Genomic DNA, 18,945 nt, shown 5'->3' with positions numbered 1-18,945 from the left:
TGTATATATATAGAGATGTGTGTATATATACATACATGTATGTATGCATGTATATATACATACAAGTATGTATGTATGTATATATACATATATCTATATATATAGATATGTATGTATATATATATATATGTATGTATGTATGTATATATATATATATATATGTATGTACGTATGTGTACATACATATATACGTACATATGTGTGTATATGTATATATATATATATGAGTTAGATCAAATGATAGTATGATGTGCATGCTAGTATGCTATTTTCCTTTTGCAAGTATTTGAAGTACTTTAAGTACACTTAATTGGACATGGCTAATATGGGTGTATCTTGACATTCATGGTCATTTTCAACATTCAAAATAGTATGATAACGTATCATATCATTTTTGTTATAATATCTGATAAAGTAATTTATAAGATTAATAAACATCTAAACCTATCATTAAGGCATAACAATAATGTCTATCTAATGATATTTTAATCTATGGTTGCCATATATTTTCAGTTGGCCATTTTCTTTACATATGCTCAAATAATATACCACATTTTCTTAAGGTGCGCTAACTCATAAGCCATCTCCCAATTCAGATTTTATGTTTCAGCTTGCTTTTAAGAGACTAGAGTCACTGTCAATTCTTAGACATACATCATTGATGTTGTCCTTAGGCCATGTTCTCTTAGCTTGCCACACAATTTAATGTTTTGAATTATGTAAATATTTCTGTTCAGAAATATGGATATCTCAGTTGACAAGCTCAAGGAAATTTTGGAATCTATATTTTAGTTTGCCTAGTTTGGTTACTGTTTGGCATGCCTTTAAACAATACTTAGAGATTTCCAATTAGCTGATGCACTCCATTGCATTATATGGTCAACATTTCTCTCTAGAATTTATCAACATTTTGTATAGGACTAAAACCCATTAAAATCAATTCATTCCATCCTACATCTAGTTTCTTCAAAGATTTATTATTTTCATAGATTGATTCCATAGGTTGGTGATCCTTAACTGTTGTGAATCTTAAAGTTTACAAACTTTTTTGTAATGACAATAAGTTGATACTTCAACTTTACAAAATTAGAAGTTAAATTATATATTTTGTATTTTAAATTTTAGTTGAGCAAGGAATTTGCATTAACTTTCATATGATATTAACTTAGCATTAAGGATCGCAGTAGGAGTCGAAGTTGTTATATCCTTGGTTTTTCTTTTTTTAGCATTTTCCTTTGTTCCAGCCTTCGAAGGACTGTAATTTATGCAGCTGCTTTATGTTTTTTCTATACATTATTCCAATCTAATCTAGGCATTCTTTCTAGATGTCGCTCTCAGGGATCTTTTGTCGGCTTTATGTTAATGGTCCTAGTGAGACAATGGCATAAGTTGCTTAGGCTTTTTTTTAACGATATCTATCAATATTTGCATGTTCTTACTAGTGCTTTATTGTGACGCTTCCTCTTTTGAAGTCAATGATAGTTGTTTTCTGGATTATTTTGTGATTATAGAAGGGATACATGACATATACATCAGATATTGAATGTGTAAAATTTCTATTTGGATTTGCAAATCTGTCTCCTCTATAGGGTCAATTCTTTGATTTTATACGGGACTGAAGAAATTTTGGAGAGAATATCTCCTATCATTGGTGACGGTTTTTTTATTTCTGTTCCTTCTTTTTTATATTTTTCTTCTTCTTTTTATTTTCATTAATTTTAAAAGTGGGATTATGCATGAGCACATTAGCTATGATTTAAATCTCTTTGAATTGCATGGAATCTTAATCAAGTTTGTGGCTTTATGGATCATTTGTTCAAGTCATTTAATTTCTAGTAGAAGCTCATATATCCTTCACCTGAAATTGATTCTATAGTTTTTATTCTCAAATTGAGTAAATAGATATTATGGATTAATTGCTTGTTCTTTCAATTGTTCCTATGTTTGTAACTTTTTTTATTGGTATGGCATGCTAAATCGGATTAGAAAATCTGGATCTTGGATCTTTCTACATTAAATTTGGTATCTGAACTCAAGTTTACATCATAATGCCAACTATTTGTGGTTTCAAAGTTAAGTTCTTATTAATAGATCAACACAAATATGTAATATAAGAAAGTTTGCGAACCCAATTAATTGAAGTGATTCATAAATTTGATTAAATGAGACAGTATATGCAATTTGTTAATGGAAAAATTATATTTCGAAAAGCTCTTATTTTCAATCCGGTAATCTAATCATTGGGATGTTAAATTTAGTCCTATAAATGAATAGGCTCATTTGAATTTAACTTCGGTACATAGCTGAAATACTCAAAATATTAGACCTTATTGGCCATATGACAATTTAACCTATGGCGATAAAATGTGTTGTATATGTGATTTGGGTGATGAAATAGTTAAGAAAGTAAAAAATTGATGCCTTGCTATTTCATGGGAGGATAGATCCCAAAATTTTGTTTGATGAGGTTTTGTATATGAATAATTATTTGGAAGATGAAATATGTTTGATGAGTGTTTTATAATCCTTGTTAGATTAAAATTATTTGAGCAAACTCAATCAATTGTATTGAATTTGCATGAAAAATGAAAGAGAAAATTTTGGTACAGCATATGTATTAATTTAGACAGAAGTAAATAGTTTTCTTTGCCATATCAAGAACATTTGCTTGCTGACTGTAATCATTAAATTTTGAAAAAAAAATTATTTTTAATTATATAAAAATATTTGAAGAGTTAATCCGTTTTTAAGTGGGAAGAGATCTAAAAATTACACTTTATAGATTTAGAATTAATGTGCTAATATCTAAAGAGAGTTGACACCCTATAGTATTTCATTAATTGAACTTGCTTCTGAACTTGTATTACATTTTGAGCAAATATTGAAATCTAGATTACTAAAAGATTCAATGCATATGCCAATAATTTGTCTTATCATCAAAACAATCAAAGTATTGCACTTTTTGTATTTGCGGGCAATCGTATCACTTTAAAAAGTATACAAAGTAAAATTTATATGAAGTGCATTTGGTTTTGTGTGTTTTGAAAATCAGTTTTGAATGTTATCAAGTTAGTTATTATATGCATGAATCTCCGAGCCAAAAGTTATAAATTGATAAAGATTGTTAATTTGATCAGAAAATTTAGTAAGAAAATGTACTCATGAATTTGATCACTTAAAATTGATAATGATTAGAAAATGCTTTCTGTGTTTCAAACTTATGTTAAACGTTATGATAAAGTATGTAAGTTTATCATAAGTACTGAAACTTATATGGACATTGTGTCCATTGCTTATATTAAGCTTATAAAAGTAAAACCAACAGCTCGCCAAAAACTATATAAATTAAAGTAGCCTGGTTATATAAAACTTTAATTTTGTTCCATGATAATATTTAGTTATACATGGCAATAAAATTTGTTGTGATCTTTTGCTCACAGATATTAGACATATTATTTTCGGTAATCCATGACTATATGATTTATAAGTTACATATTTTAAGAATCCAATAGTTATGTACAAATGTAATAAAAGTAGACTAGTTTTAATACTTACCCCACCTAGATATAAGTTTACTAAGCTATAAAATAATCTACTACTAATAAGTTGAGAAAATACTTGAATGTTTTAGATCAAAATGTTTTTGAAAAAGAAAAAAAAATTAAATAAATGACTCATGCCTTGTTAGCAATAAAACCTAAGGATAATATTGTTGAAATTTTGATCGTGCTTTTAAATGTTAATAAGGTATTTTCTAATTTTTAAATAATGATATTATGATGTTCTTCTAAATGAGTTGTTAAAAGCTAAAGTTTACAATATGTCATTAATTTAATTCGCGGGCCATCTTTGCCTAAACTTCGATAGTATACAATGAATTTAACTAGATATGATGAACATAAAGGAAAATTAAATTGTTTGTTAAAAAGTGATTTATTGGACGGAGTTTAAGTCCCCGTGTAGTTCTAACATTCCATCCAAGAAAAGTTGGAGTTGGCTCATGTGCAAAAAACAAGAAATTAATAAGATTGTTACCAAATATCAACTTTTCCTTCTTAGATTGGATGGCATGTTTAATATGAGGGCTAGTGCTAAAATTTTCAAATTTTATTTTTAAAAGTTTTATAATCAAGCAAGAACATGTGATGGGGACTCATAAAATATGATAGTAAGTTTGATGTAGATTAGATAAACAATCCATAATGTTTTCAGATTAACTAATGCAAAGTACTTTTTACAGAAATTATGAATTGTGGTCTTTTTCCTTCCTAAGAAATTTAATAGTCATGTATTTCGATGAAACCTAATATATAATAGGACTAGAATGGATGACATTCTACTTTGTAAAAGTTTGAGGATTTACACCAAAAAAGCGGTGCATTTGAATATGAAAATTTATAGTTCTATTTTATGTTCTGTGATATTTTATAGCTTCATAAATTTGTCAAAATTATTTTTAGATTATTTATGGCAACCCATTTTAATCCTGGACTACTTAAAGTGTTAAATTTAGCGCCTTAACAATTCAAAATATGATTCAACTTAGTCTCACAATTAGAATTGTTTAATTTGATTGAAATTTTTTATAAAAACCACGAATTAGATGGGAATGAAGGCATTTCATGCAAATTAAGATGTATAAAAACTTAATTTTTTTACAATGACCTCATTTCCCATCTCATTCGTGAACTTTGTATGAATTTTCGCCAAATTAATTTGTGATTCTAATTATGAAGGTTATTTTGAATTATATTTGAGGAATCAAGGGATTAAGCTCGATATTTTAAATAGTCTAAGGAATAAACAAAGCGAAAGTATTCTAACTATGATTGAAAATTTTATGAAATATTATAGGCTCTTAGATATTGGAAGCATTATATATTACCTAAAATACACCCCTTTTTTTACTACTAGGGGCTTAAATATTTAGATTCAGAAAATAAAATAATATATAAACATGTTAAACAAGTTGATTATAGAATATATTTTATACTTAAAACAACTGCTAGGGTAGAAGATAAGCCTATTGATGCTTTAAGTTGAGTAGTTGTTATTTTACATATCATAGGATAAAAGGGTTTGGCTATGAGTATACCAGTAAATTGTGATATTAGTTATAGTTTTAATGATTATATGATCCATAAATCATTGACTCTCTTATAAACTTAACTAGTTAACCAAACATGATTATTGTGATAAGGGAACTCTTTTTTATGTTCCTTATTTTTTTTGGAGAACTTTTATTCAAGGATTGCTTGTTGATGATGTTATAGGCCATTTTGTAAGTCTTAAAACTACATCTACTGCTGGAAGGTTGATATTTGGCTTAAAACAAGATGTAACACATACAAAATCACAATATAGAACTCGTGGAATAGTTGTGTGTAAAATAAATCATATTATGTTCCATACTCTTCCATTTATTTCCATAATTTTCTATAATCCTTGGAAGAGATTTCTATAATTTTCTTGTTTGTATTGCTACACAAATGTCTAGGAACATGATTCCATATTTGTGGTTGTGGACCAATTTTTTATAAAACTTTTATATTTTATTCTTTGTAATAAGATTGTTGATACATCACATATACTTATAGGGTTGTGAATTTAGCCGAAAGATCGTTAATCGCTCAAAATTTGATTCGAATTTTGGCTTGGATTGAAATAAATGAGCCGTGCTATGAGACAAAATTTTGGATTGAATTTATGTTTTGGCCAATTTTGAGCTGACTCCAGCTCGGATCGAAATTGGATCGTTAACAACCCTATTAGCTAAATGATATTTTAATTAATTCTTTAAAGTGCATTGCTTAACTGCAACTATTGTATGTTAAATAGGTATATAATTTATGGCCTATAAAAATTATATGGAAAAAAGGGAATTTCATTGAATTTCTTACTTGCTTATGATTTTTAAATTGATTGGAAAACTTGAAGTTATTGGCCAAAATTTTTGTGATTTGTATGATGTTTTATAATTATGGGAAAGCGCAATTGAACATAGGTCGATATAAAGATTTCTCATAATCAAGTTGAATTTATGTCAGGCAAGTCTACAATGGAAGCTGTATATTTATTGAGAGATTTGATGGAGAAGTATAGAGAGAGTAAGGAGGATCTACATATGACTTTTATTGATTTAGAAAAAAACTTACAATAAGGTTCCAAAAGAAGTTATTTGGAGAGTTCTAGAAAAGAAAGATGTTGATATGAGTTTTATTATAGTCATTGTTATATTTTAGTCATTAAATATTTGAATACTGCAATTGAACAAAAGGAGGACTTAACAAGTATTTTCCTATTTCTGTTGGATTGCATCAAGGATCGACTGTAAGCCCATATCTTTTTTCTTTGTTTCTGGATGCTCATGTTGGACATTTGCAGGAGGATGTATCTTGGTGTATGCTTTTTGCAGATGATATCCTTCTTGTAGATAAAACTAGAGAAAGAGTTAAAGGAAAACTTGGAGGTCTACATTAGAGTCTAAAGACCTTCATTTGAGTAGATCTAAAATTGAATATGGAATGTAATTTTAGTATTTGTATCTAGTGACAAATTTGTAATAATAGGTGATCAAATCATTAAAAAGAATGAATGTTTTAGATATCTCAAATCTATTGTTCAAAGTGACAGTGATATAAATGGGGATGTTTTTAGTAGAATTCAAGTTGGATGGTTGAAGTGGAGTAATGCATCGGGTTTATTATGTGATAGAAAAGCAACCTTTAGACTTAGAGAAAAATTTTATAAGATGGTGGTAAGAAATGCTTTATGGCGCAGAATATTGGCGTAAAAAAGATAAACATAAAACTAAATTAAGTGTTGTTGAGATGAGAATGCTTAGGTGGATGTATGGCTTAACAATTGGAGACAAAATGCGAAATGAATGTATCTGTGAAATGGTCGGTGTAGTTCCAGTGGCAGATAAGATTAGAGAGAGTCGTGTTAGATGGATGGGTCACATTAAACGTCGACCATTTGATTATCTGATTAGGAGAGTAGATGTTTTAGATTTGACTTATGTTAAGAAAGATATACGTAGACTTAAAAAGACTTCGGCATGTTGTATAAAAAAATGATGTAATTTATTATAAGTAAATGAAAATGACACTTAGTAGGACACAATGGAGAAAAAAGGATTTATGTAGCCGACCCCACTTAGTGGGATAAAGGACTTGTTATTATTGTTGTTTGTATGATGTTTCCTAAGTGATTGTATACTTATGCTTGAGTTTGCCTACAATTTATAAATTTATAGATCTGTTAGTATTTGTTTATTTGAAATATTTATTGGATTTTAAACTAGAAAACCTATAGATTTAATATGCATGACATATGCTTGATTTGCATGAGAATATTCAAATGAAGCTAGTTACTAACTATGAATTATAAATTTACAATAGATATAAATAAGATATGTGAAATTTAAAAAGGTGAAGAAGTTTTTTTTTTTTTTTGAATTTTTACATTTTAAGGTCTTATAAGACTTTAATATTAACCTAATTTTCTTATACAATTGATTTGACATTATATCATAAATTATCAACAGTGCTTTCGTTTTTTTCATTATCTACCTTCACACATCACCCACATAGGATGCTCATGTTAATATTATAATATTTGATGAAATTTTGTCCACTATTAATTGATGATATCAAAGGTATAGTACATGTGTTAAGGAGGCAAAACTGCATGTGTGATTTGTACATATTTTTACAAGTAGTTCAATTATTATAGCGATAGATTTTTGATAGATATCAATTAAAACAAGCCACAAAATCTTAAATTTTTGAGCCACATGGCCCAGACCGCAAAGTTTACAATCATCAAAAATACAAAAAGCTAGCATTATAATAATTGCTTAAAATTTGAACACCTTTTAAAAGTTCTAGTCAAGTTAGCAGAAATGGGATTTGTGATTGCTTTATTTTCATTTATATGCTATTTATAAAAACCATTTGTTTAAGCTTTGTAAAGACTGCAATTTTTTGCATTTCTTCTCTATCTTTTTTGTTTGTAAACTCTGTCTAGCAACTTCTTCACGAGATTGCAGGCCTTTGACTTATTTATACATTTTTCTTGGTGCACTTAATAGGATTATGATAGGAACTGAAGATGATTTCCCAGATAACTTAGGGCACAAAATATTTTATTGCATGACAAACAAACAACTCAATAAACACCTATAATTTGAGAGGTAGACGATCTCTCCCAATTTCTATAATTTGGGAAATAAGAAATCTCTCCCAAGCTTTAAACCTAAAACTCATAGCAATAATCTCATGCATAAACCTAACCCGAAGCTATTAAACCTTATTTATACAAAACAATAATAAATAATAAAAGACAAAATTGCCCTTAGGCTAGGCACTGGCGCGACAGATTATAACATAGACAATTTTGTGGTTTGTTTTGTCAGGAACATTTTGGCATCATCTATCGATCCCTAATTTTGTTCATTTGCAAATTTTCCTCATACAGGATTCGTGGTGGTTAATTCCTATGTTCTTTTTTTATGAATAAGTTATAGAGGCATATACATAAATCATTGAATACTAAGAAAATTTTCCGATTTGTTGTGCAATTCTTTCTCCATTTGGAAATCAATTCCTTTATTGTGAGTGGAGATTAAAAATTTTTTAGAGGTCATCTCTTTATTCAAGCGGGAGGTTTGTTCTTTTAGTGAATAATGCTTTTTTTTCTCCCCTCTTTTTTTTCTTAATATATTTTTTATTATTTGTTAAAAGTGTCGGTGTTTCAAGTTAGATTTTTTACAACTTAGATTTTTTACTTTCATGAATTCTCATCCATATGCTTGGCTATTTCTATACTTAATTATAGTCTTTGGTCTCTTTTATATATTTCATTTGAATTTAAATTTATAATTTTTTTCATTCTAGTTAATCAATATATATATATATATATATACTCCCTCAAAACAAAACTATATATATATATATATATATATATGCTATATTGTATTTGTCATTATTATTATTATTTTTTTCTGCAACAAGTATGAGTAAGACAGAAAATTGGATAAAATTTTTACTAGTTGACGCCTTCACTATATTAAAAACTTGGTCTTTTCCCAATCATCTTTCAATAATTAGTCTAGTTTTCTTATATTAGAATGTGATACTGATCTTTATTTATAATTTTTTCTAATGTAAACTATAAGATATAAAAGGCAATTCACTTTTGTTTATATTTCTTAAAATATTATAATTAGATCTTTGAGATTGAATGAAGTTATATTTATATCCTTGTCATGATTGCTTCATTAAAAATTCTCTTAATGCTTAAAATGCCCTTATGTAGTCAGCTTATGTAGCGGACCTTAATGAGACAAAATGTGGAATTCCAACAATTGTATCCTTTCTCTTCTTTCATGGTGCTCTCTTGTAAGGATATTTTTTTTAGTTCCTTTAAAGTGGAGAGTTGAAATCAAAAGTTACTATAAGCAGACATTGTGGATACAACTTCTGTTTGCACTTCCGTCATTTTGTCCCAAATTTATTTTTTTCCTTATTTTTTAAGTGTTTTTGGTTTTGATGTTTTCAATTTTCAATCCTTCTCGGTGATTTCATTAATGTATCTAAAAAGGAAAGCAAGAAAAATGTGCCACATTTTTAAACTCCTCATCCATCAAATGAGTAAAAATTTTCAGAATACAAATTTTTTTTAATAATATTTTTAAATAAAAAAATTATGTTTTTCTCCTTAAAATCCCCACTTTATTTATTTATTTATTTTTCCTTAAAATTTCTTCTTTTAGTTTTGTGATTCTCCATCCATGTCTCCGAATTACATTCCCACGTTTCTTTCTTATTCACCACATTTTCTACCATTAACTCACATGCATCTCTCTTTCTCCTCACCTCTGTCATTATCTTTAGCAAACAACTGGACAATTGTAGAATAATTGAATCATTGCGTCCACAAGCTTGCTCACTCTCTCATACATGCCTTCCCCCTCCCCCTCCCCCTCCCGCCTTTCCTCTCCCTCTCTATGCAAGTTTACCCGTATGTTTGCAAATGAACCAACTGTTCACAAATTACTCGCAGCATGGTTTAATTTGACCTCATTCATGATCAAACAAATTTGAACATTTTTGAAATATTCTATTATTAACTAAATAAGTTTGAATAAATTGGCAGTCGGTTCATATATATGATCATGAATAATATTATTTATTGTTTGTGAACAAGTTCATTAAGAAGCTCACTTAAGGCCCGATGTTCAAAAAGGAATTCCTTGGAGAATTAGTGTGTGAACGAGCTTGGCTTGATTAGGTAAGTCTCATTTATTAAGCTCAAACAAGCTCATTTGAATGGATCAATAAGGATTGACTCGATAAGGTAAGAATGAATGTATTCAACTCTCAGTTCGCCTTTTTTTTTTTCAAACGGGCTACTCATTTAAAGCTCCTAAGCTCAATAAGTTTAGCTTAACAAGGCCTTTTTTTTTTTTTTCAACGGGCCTCTAAAGCTCATTGATCACATTATAAGAAAACTTGAGCCGAGCTCAAATCAAACTCAAATAAATCTTTGATAACAAAAGCTCAAATCAAGCTCTAGTCAAGCTTAAACAAATTTTTGATAAATTAGATCAAGCATGAACAATCTCCTACTCAACTCGGTTTGTTTGTTTCCAGCCCTATGTACTCGAGTCATCCCTTCCATTTTCTTCATTGCCTAAATTCACTTTCAATGACAACTGAATTTTGCCATAGTTTTGAAGGAGAGCAAATGCAATATTTTTAAGAAACTGGAAAGGTATTATGGTCAATTAAAAGGAATAGTAACATTCACTTGTAGCTCATATGCATGATCATGCGCTTGGAATTAATAGTTACTTCCTAACACCAATTGTCTATGGGTATCAAGTTCAAGACCAAAAACTTATCCAAGTCATCATTAAACTACTTTTAGTGTTCATAAAAACTTAAACCAACTTGAACCGCATCTTATGTCAGTGATTGGCATTCAATATTTCCTTTCTGTTTCCCCTTAACCAAGATGTTTCTACTTCAATTTTTTTTTTCTTTTTCCATGGAATAAGCAAAACTAGTTTTAGAGGTCAAAAAACTAAAGTTACTTCAGTACTAGTTAAATTGTGGGAGAATGTGGACCATTGAGTGAAAAAAATGTGCACATTTTATCATATTTCTTTCCTTATTTTCTTATTAACTTGGAAATTTACATTTTAATTAGCAACTCACTTGGAAATTTCATGGTTATCAAAGCATTTTTTTCTTGATAAACTTTCTTACTAATTCTTCTTTTTAAATTTTTAGTTCTTGGCAGTTTTATCACGGCGCTCAATAAATTTATCGCAGATCGGTACTCATCATATCACACGGTTTCAGACTATCATATCTATGAATTCTTTAGGGTATTACACCATGACCTCAAATTTATATTTTTGGTACTTAGCTGTGGGAACTTCTACTATAATATATTTTTTGATATGGGCTTTCCTTTTTCTTATTTGAAGTCATTATTACTATTTATTTTGTCTCCCTTAATGAACAGATATGGAAATGCACTCGTGCTGAAGGTACAACTGACTTTTCTATTACTATTTTCCCCTTATTTTATTTTTATTTGCACCAAAAAGAAGGGAGGTGAAATACTTAGGAATAATGCTCTACTTTTTGGTTTTTAAAAACTCCATCTTCCTGTACTCATCTACTTGTTCAAATGATTTGGCAGCTGAAATACGAGTCCACGAGTTTTTTCGAACTCAGTATTTTACATCTGGGATTCATCCCATTCCTGGCGCTCATGCTGCTCTTTGTAACTTGTCGACATTCTGCAATTTATCGGTTGTGACGTAAGTATTTTGACATTACACTCCTCTCTGATTCTGAAATTTACCATCTTCATAACTTTTTGATGCATTCTAATTGAATCTTTTCTTTCTTTTTAGATCTCGGCAAAATGTAATCAAGGATCAGACATGTGATTGGCTTGAGAGGCATTATCCCGGCTTGTTCAGGGAGATCCACTTTGGAAATCATTTTGCGCTGGATGGGAAATCAAGGCCAAAATCTGAGATTTGCAGGTATCTCTTATACTAGCTTTAACACTATTTTGCCATATGTTGCCGGCTCCCCTAATGATTTGCTATTTCTTTGGTGCATTCACATACCTACTACCCATTTCCTATGTATTTAGATATCTAACACCAAACTTTACTTTTTACATATCTTTCAAACAAAAAAATTATCTCTATTTGAACTCTTAAAAATAAAATGCACCTTTTTTTTGCATAGTTAAAGTGGCATACATATAAAATTGAAAATTAGATGTTAGATTCTAAATACATAGTAATTGAGTGGTATGTTTGTAAATCTTCCTATACCTTGTGTGTTTTTGCTGCAACTAAACGGGGAGTTTTGTCTAATTTATCAAGGAAATAGTGGGAACTGTTGGTCTTTAATCCATAGTTAGTTTTTGCGACGTTGTCGTCCATAGTTAGTTTTGGAGGTAGTTTCATATATGCATTTCTAATCAGTGGTGGAACCAAGGGGTGGCTTTAATAAATTCTTTAATATCATATAACACGTTAAAAAGTTTTACCCCTCCTAAACTTTAAATATTTAATCATGATTCAATGTAAATTATGTTTTTAACTAGATATCATGTTTATAACAGTATTAACAAATTCATGGAGATGAAAATTTTAAACTTAAATACTCGATATCCTTAAACAAGGCCGGACAACCACAGCTCGGTAAACTTATGTTTATTGCAGATCCATTGGGGCTGAGGTGCTGATAGATGACAATCCAAGATATGCTGTAGAATGTGCTGAGGCTGGCATTAGAGTCCTTCTCTTTGATTACCACAACTCATACCCATGGTGCAAGGATGGCTCGGTAGATTCTTACAGCCTTGTCACCAAGGTTCATAATTGGGAGGAGGTGGAGCAGTGCCTGTTATCTTGGGCACTTGTTTAAGAACATGGTTAGTATCTTCAATTCTTAATTCTTTTTTAGCTGAAAACTCAATTTTAGCCAGGCCTATGGTAACCTGGAAAAGTCTAGTTTTTATGTTTTTAGCCCCCCCACAACATATTTTGGGCACAATGAGAAAACTTTAGAAGGTCAGGATTTATATGCTCGTCCAAGTGGTAAGGGTGAGGAATTTCTCTCTCTATCTCTTCTTTATCTCTGTTACAATCTTCAGCTTCTCAGCCTTAGAGCATATGAATTTGCTGATATTTGGTGATTCAGTTTATTTCATCGAACGGTGGCTATGGTTTTAATATGTTTTGCTTGTAAGTTTAGGGTTGAGGTATTTTGGTTCAAATATAGGCAGAATAAACATTCTTGTCATTTGAATTTCTGTTCTAAATTTTTCATTGTTATTGGACTTTTTGGTTATTTTGCATTTCTTCTGTTTTGCAGGCTAATTTTACTTTGATATTATATATATATATATATGCTGATTAATGGAAATTCATTTATGAATTTGCATTGGGATTTCAAATTAGGATTTTGTATTGGGATAGATAAAATTCAGTTGTTTTTATCCTTTAAAAATGGGATAATTACATAGATACCGCTCAAAATATTGCTATTTGCAAGATTCAGCATCAGGTTTTGAAAGACTGAACCAATGTATTTGCACATACCGCGATCAAACCATTGAGAGTTTGATAAAATTGAAAAATATGGGTTGGTGTTTTATCATGAATTTTGATATCTGAGTGAGAATTTGAAAAATAGATGAAAGGAGCTATTAGATTTTTAAATAGCAATGCTTCGAGTGCCATGCATATAATTTTCCCACCCACGTTTACCCAATGTAGCTTAAAAGATTTTATTTTTTTGCACATAACACCTTATTCAGACATAAAGGCAAGGACTTTTGTCAAACTCTTCCCAAAAAAAAAGAAAAAAAAAGAAAAAAAAAGAAAAAAGAGCGAGAATTTGAAAAATAGATGAAAGGGGTTGTTAGATTTTTAAATAGCAATCCCACCCACGTTTACCCAATGTAACTTAAAAGATTTTATTTTTTTGCACATAACACCTTATTCAGACATAAAGGCAAGAACTTTTGTCAAACTCTTCCCAAAAAAAAGGAAAAAAAAAAAGAAAAAAAGAGAAATTGCTAAAAGAAAATAATCCAAACATATAAAATGATAAACCATTGTTTTGTCTGCAATATCATAAAATCACACTAATATGAGCCCATCATTCACCTCCCTTCATCACTCTAAATTCAATTATAAATACTAAAATTCAGTAAAAAAAAGATCTAAAAAACCAAGCTTTTATAATTATCTGTTATAAAAATCATTTCTTTTTTTTTCAGACATCATAAAAAAATCAAAAAATTTCCCCACGAATACATCACCCAATGCATAAAAATCAGAAATTCAAACCTTTCTCCACACAAAGATCTAAAAAACCAAGCTTTTATAATATTCTGTTATAAAAATCATTTCTTTTTTTTTTTCAGACATCTTCATAAAAAATCAAAAAATTTCCCCACGAATAAATCACCCAATGAATAAAAATCAGAAATTCAAACCTTTCTCCACACAAAACCCTAAGCCGTCGTAAACCCCTTCCGAACCACCGCAAGACTTCCGCTTATCGCCGGAATAAAATCATTAATGGCGTAAACATGAGGAATCGTCCATCCCATCGCCTCCTCCTTCGTCAGCACCTTCACCCCCCGCCACCTCACCCGCCGCGACGTGTCCGCTCCTCGGCCCCGGTTACTATACTCCGCGTAGAACAGCGTGTCCAGCGCAAAATTACCTTCCCACGGCATATACCCATCCGAATTTATGAACTCCCCGATTTCCGATTCCATGAATATGGTCCGTGAATACTCCTTCCACGGCCGGGCGAGATAGCTGCGTATGGGAGGCCTGTCGCCGGCGGGGAGGGCCCGCTCCCCCCGGTAATGCGGCAGTTTTGGAGGACGTATGCGGTGTCTTCGAAGCGCACGGCGCGGCCGTGGGCGGTGATGATGTTCTGCTGGTTGTCGAGGGGGCGGCGGACGACGATGAGGCAGTTCTGGAAGACGGCGGTGGCGTCGCCGAAGATGAAGTCGACGGTGCCGGTGATGACGCAGCCGCGGTAGAATTGGTAGTGGGCTTGGGCGTAGAGAGTGTCTTGGTAGGCCTCCATGCGGCAGTTGAGGATGACGGCGTTGTCGGACTGGATGCGGAGGGCGACGGCCTGGTGTTTTTGTGGGCCGGCGGTGTTGCGGAAGCCCATTCCAATGAGCATGAGGCCGAAGCCGGTTGCGGCTGGTGTATATACATCATGCACGAGCCAAATGAGCGAGCGCGAATTTGCAATTATTGATTGGGAAAGATATTAGGTGTGGTGTGGAGTCCTCATGAAACTATATTGTTGTTCATGGTTGTATGGTTGTAGTCATGAATATAATCGTGTACAACGAAGAAATATTGTGTCTAGACGGACAACCACTGACCATCACATCACCAGCCGATTAGGTGTATGGCGACGCGGTGACTGGTGGTTGGCCGTCTGGACATGCTATGTCCAGACACAATATTTTCTCATGTATAACATGGTTATACTAGAGTCTAATTGCATGCTAATTTCACGCCTAATATTCTCTCAATGATCAAGGATATTTTAGGTGTTACTTGCAATGGGTTTAGTCCCTGATTTAAGTTCAATGTAAGCTAAATCTTGTGAGTTGGTCACTTTGAACAAAATAAGGCTGCGGATTTGATGAATCCGGATTTCACAGATCTCAGTCGTAAATCCTAAATTTACTAAATCCTACAATCCGACAAATTTAACTTGGTTGTGTAAATTTTGCTAGATTTAGTAAATCTGTCGCCATACAATTTTTCGAATTTAATCGCTTAAATCCGAAATTATGGGATTCGCTAAATCCTAATAACTTAACTCCCATCAATTGTCAGGCAACACTTTAGTTTAGTAATATTATATGATAATATCATCACAATATCATCAAATACTATTAAATCTACATCTATCATGTTCCTAAGTAGTATTTTTTATCAAAATAATTGGGAAGAATCGCTACAACGAAAGAGAAACTCACCAAAAGTGGCAGTTTGGGAGGTCTGCACCCCGTCGACCCAATTCAAGCTTCCAGTAACGATAGACTTCTGCGATCCGTCTCCATAGATGGTCACATTCACCTTCTCCTTCCCCATCACCACATGCTCCTCATAGATTCCGGCCTTCACATAAATCACATACCTTCCACTGTACTTCTTGGGCATGGCATTGAGAGCTTCATTAATGGTGTTGAAGTCTCCACTTCCGTCCTTCGCGACGGTGACGTTCGGCCGGAGCTTGTTCTGTAGCTTCTCCCTAAGATGGCGGCGAGTTTCGTCGGTGATCCACGTTGGAAGGCCGTCCGGGTGGAAAGAGAGGGAGGTTTTGTGAGGTAGGGATGTGGTGTTTTCGGCGAGGTTGCGGCCGTCGATGCGGTCGAGGCCGAGAACGGAGAGGAACTTGGAAATGCCCCCGACGATGGCGAGGGCGTTGCTTGTTAGCTGCTTGCCGGTTTTCATGGCTTCTTTCATCTTAGTTCTCTCTTCTCCGGCGGGAAATGCATCCACGCACATCTCCTATTATTTGAGCATGCAGATTGATTTCGAGTCAGAACAAAATTGATTTGGTTGTTCGTTCTGGAAACTTTTAGATACATAACACCCAAAACTTTCATATTTACCTGTCTCACGCCTAAACTTTCATAATTACAAATATTATATGAAAAGTAGCATTCATCATCATTTTTTAATAGTCAAATCCATATTTTCATTCATAGATACAGTGTCATGTGTGTTAAAATGAAAGTTTAGGTGTGAGATAAGTAAATTTATAAGAATTGGGTGCTATGTATGTAATTTTCCCTTAATTTTTTTTTTTTACAATTATGCCACTCATATCACTTTTTTGTATAACTTTTGAAATGCGAAACACAAATTTTTGTACATATATAGGTGACATTAATTAAAAATTAAATATTAAATATTAAGCATGTAAAGAACTCAATGGCATGCATGTAAATCTTCATTAAGTATTAAAGTACTGGTAAGAATCAAGAGATCAACTCTTGATTGTATGGAAGTAGTTCGAATATTTTCATTAGAGATTGGTTAAATATATAATTAGGCTAAACATTTAGTTTTTAATTGAACTATTTATGAAAGTTTAGTGAATTAGTTTTGTATTAAGAAATGCTAAATTTAGCTTAATTGATATAAACTGATTATTTATGTTTAACAAAGTTTAATTAATTAATTAATTAAAAACAAATTGATTTTACTCTGACTAGAAGACAATCAGCCATAGCATTTTTTTTATAGGATATCTTTAGATATTTATTTATGATTTCTACAATATAAATATTTAATGTATGATATTTTAGAGTAGGTAAATATAAGTCATCTGTTTTATTACTTTATTTATTTATCTTAATATCTTATTTTGGTACAGACTTTATAACTTCTATTTATTAAGCCAAATATAATATGGGAGGATTTATATGCAAAACAAATATTTTTTAGATATTTATATATCTAATACTTTAACTTAAATATTTAGTTACACACACTCATACATATACATACATATATATACAAATACATACATATAGACATATATATATGTATGTATATGTATATCTGTGTGTTTGTGTGTGTGCGCCTTCGCCTGACTCATTGATTGTAGCCTTTGTTATAAGTCCTTCAGGTCGGGGGTTCGATCCCTGCATAGGATCGAATTGCACACCTATCTGGAAGGGGGTCCGCCTCTCGATCAGATTATATATAAAGATAGATAACAATTGTGATATATGTGATATAAAAATATATAAAAATTGTGTGATATGTGTGTAATTTTTTTCCCCAATTCCCTCAATTTCAAAATTTTCTTACCAAGAAAGTCTGTATATAAGTGAACTTCATATACAACGAAGTCTGCATGCATGCATGCAAAATTACACTGTTGTCCATGAAGTTCAAACGAATACAAACTCCTTACAGAATATTCTCTCCTCAAATCCTTATGGAAAATGCAACTCCCTTTAATAAAATTTGAATTTTCATCACCTGATAATGCAACGCGGCGCTAAGCCAATTCTTAATGTACCCCTTATGGCTCGGAAGGTTCTCAAACTTGCTCAATCAATGCGAGAAACAGCCATCTTGAGCTCGTCGTAAGCCTGCTCGAAGAGGCTCTTGCAGAGAGCAATGGCTGATTTCACCCTCGGATTCTCGGAGTTAACGAATCTCTCAGAGTGGTTGAAGCCGCGCTGTGCCGCCCCCGCGATGACTGACACGGCTGCGCGAACGATTTCCTTCGGGCTTGAAGTTTCAGCGCCCGACAGTGCGTTCGAGAGGGAGCTCTCACAAGTCTCTTTAAAATCGGTGGCAGAGCACATAGCCTTGATGAATTTTGCAGAGGAGTGGAGTTGCTTCGGCAGCGATGGGCGGTCGTCGCTGCCGACACCCTTTGAGTTGTATAAGGAGGTGGCGACGGCTACTACGGCGAGGATGAGGACGACGGAAACAGAGGCTCCGGCGATCATCAGACGCTTGCGCTGCTTCTGCTGCTTTTCAGCACGCCGGCGCTCCGACAGCGGGCCGAAATCTTGAAAAGCGGACATTTTTGGAAGCTAGTTAAGTCGTGGATTTTGATTTGGGAGTTAGGGTTTTGATGAAGATTCAATCCCCTTTCCTCTTGGGCGATCTCTGCCCTAGAGGATGGGGGGGAGGAAGAGGGAGTAGAATGTTGTTTAATTGCTGTTACGTGGGTGTTATCAAGAGAGAGGCGGGAGTTGGTTTTGAAGTTTGGGGAAATTCGACCGTTGGAGTGCATTTCGCGCCTAACGGTAATATATAGGTTTTGATGAGGTGGAGATGGGGTTTGAGCCACACGTATTTGGTCTTCGTTGGGAGAGCTT

General features: G+C 32.4%; 3 protein-coding genes across 5 annotated transcripts in view; 1 reads left to right on the top strand and 2 right to left on the bottom strand.

The window, feature by feature from the left end:
- Positions 1-13,346, top strand: part of LOC110033656 — a 16,504-nt gene extending 3,158 nt beyond the window's left edge. For all 3 annotated transcript variants that reach the window (XM_020737710.1, XM_020737709.1, XM_020737708.1), the window contains exons 3-7: positions 11,301-11,398; positions 11,539-11,563; positions 11,719-11,839; positions 11,936-12,070; positions 12,764-13,346. In XM_020737710.1, coding sequence (XP_020593369.1) covers positions 11,301-11,398; positions 11,539-11,563; positions 11,719-11,839; positions 11,936-12,070; positions 12,764-12,968 — 584 coding nt within the window. In that variant the 3' untranslated portion in view covers positions 12,969-13,346. The remainder of the gene's footprint in view (positions 1-11,300; positions 11,399-11,538; positions 11,564-11,718; positions 11,840-11,935; positions 12,071-12,763) is intronic.
- A 1,115-nt stretch (positions 13,347-14,461) lies between these two features.
- On the bottom strand, positions 14,462-18,146 carry LOC110033653 (probable pectinesterase/pectinesterase inhibitor 13). Its single transcript, XM_020737705.1, is given in 4 exon segments — positions 14,462-14,921; positions 14,924-15,277; positions 16,072-16,606; positions 18,092-18,146. Coding segments are annotated over 3 exon segments (1,242 nt in total). The 5' UTR covers positions 16,604-16,606; positions 18,092-18,146; the 3' UTR covers positions 14,462-14,565.
- On the bottom strand, positions 18,063-18,729 carry LOC110033652 (pectinesterase 1-like). Its single transcript, XM_020737704.1, has one exon. The coding sequence runs from the start codon at positions 18,646-18,648 to the stop codon at positions 18,163-18,165; it is 486 nt and encodes a 161-aa protein (XP_020593363.1). The 5' UTR covers positions 18,649-18,729; the 3' UTR covers positions 18,063-18,162.
- Positions 18,730-18,945: the final 216 nt, after the last annotated feature.

Source organism: Phalaenopsis equestris, unplaced genomic scaffold (genome assembly GCF_001263595.1).
Source record: "Phalaenopsis equestris unplaced genomic scaffold, ASM126359v1 Scaffold001247, whole genome shotgun sequence".
Classification (NCBI taxonomy): Eukaryota; Viridiplantae; Streptophyta; class Magnoliopsida; order Asparagales; family Orchidaceae; genus Phalaenopsis; species Phalaenopsis equestris.
This window is presented reverse-complemented; position numbering and strand designations above follow the sequence as displayed.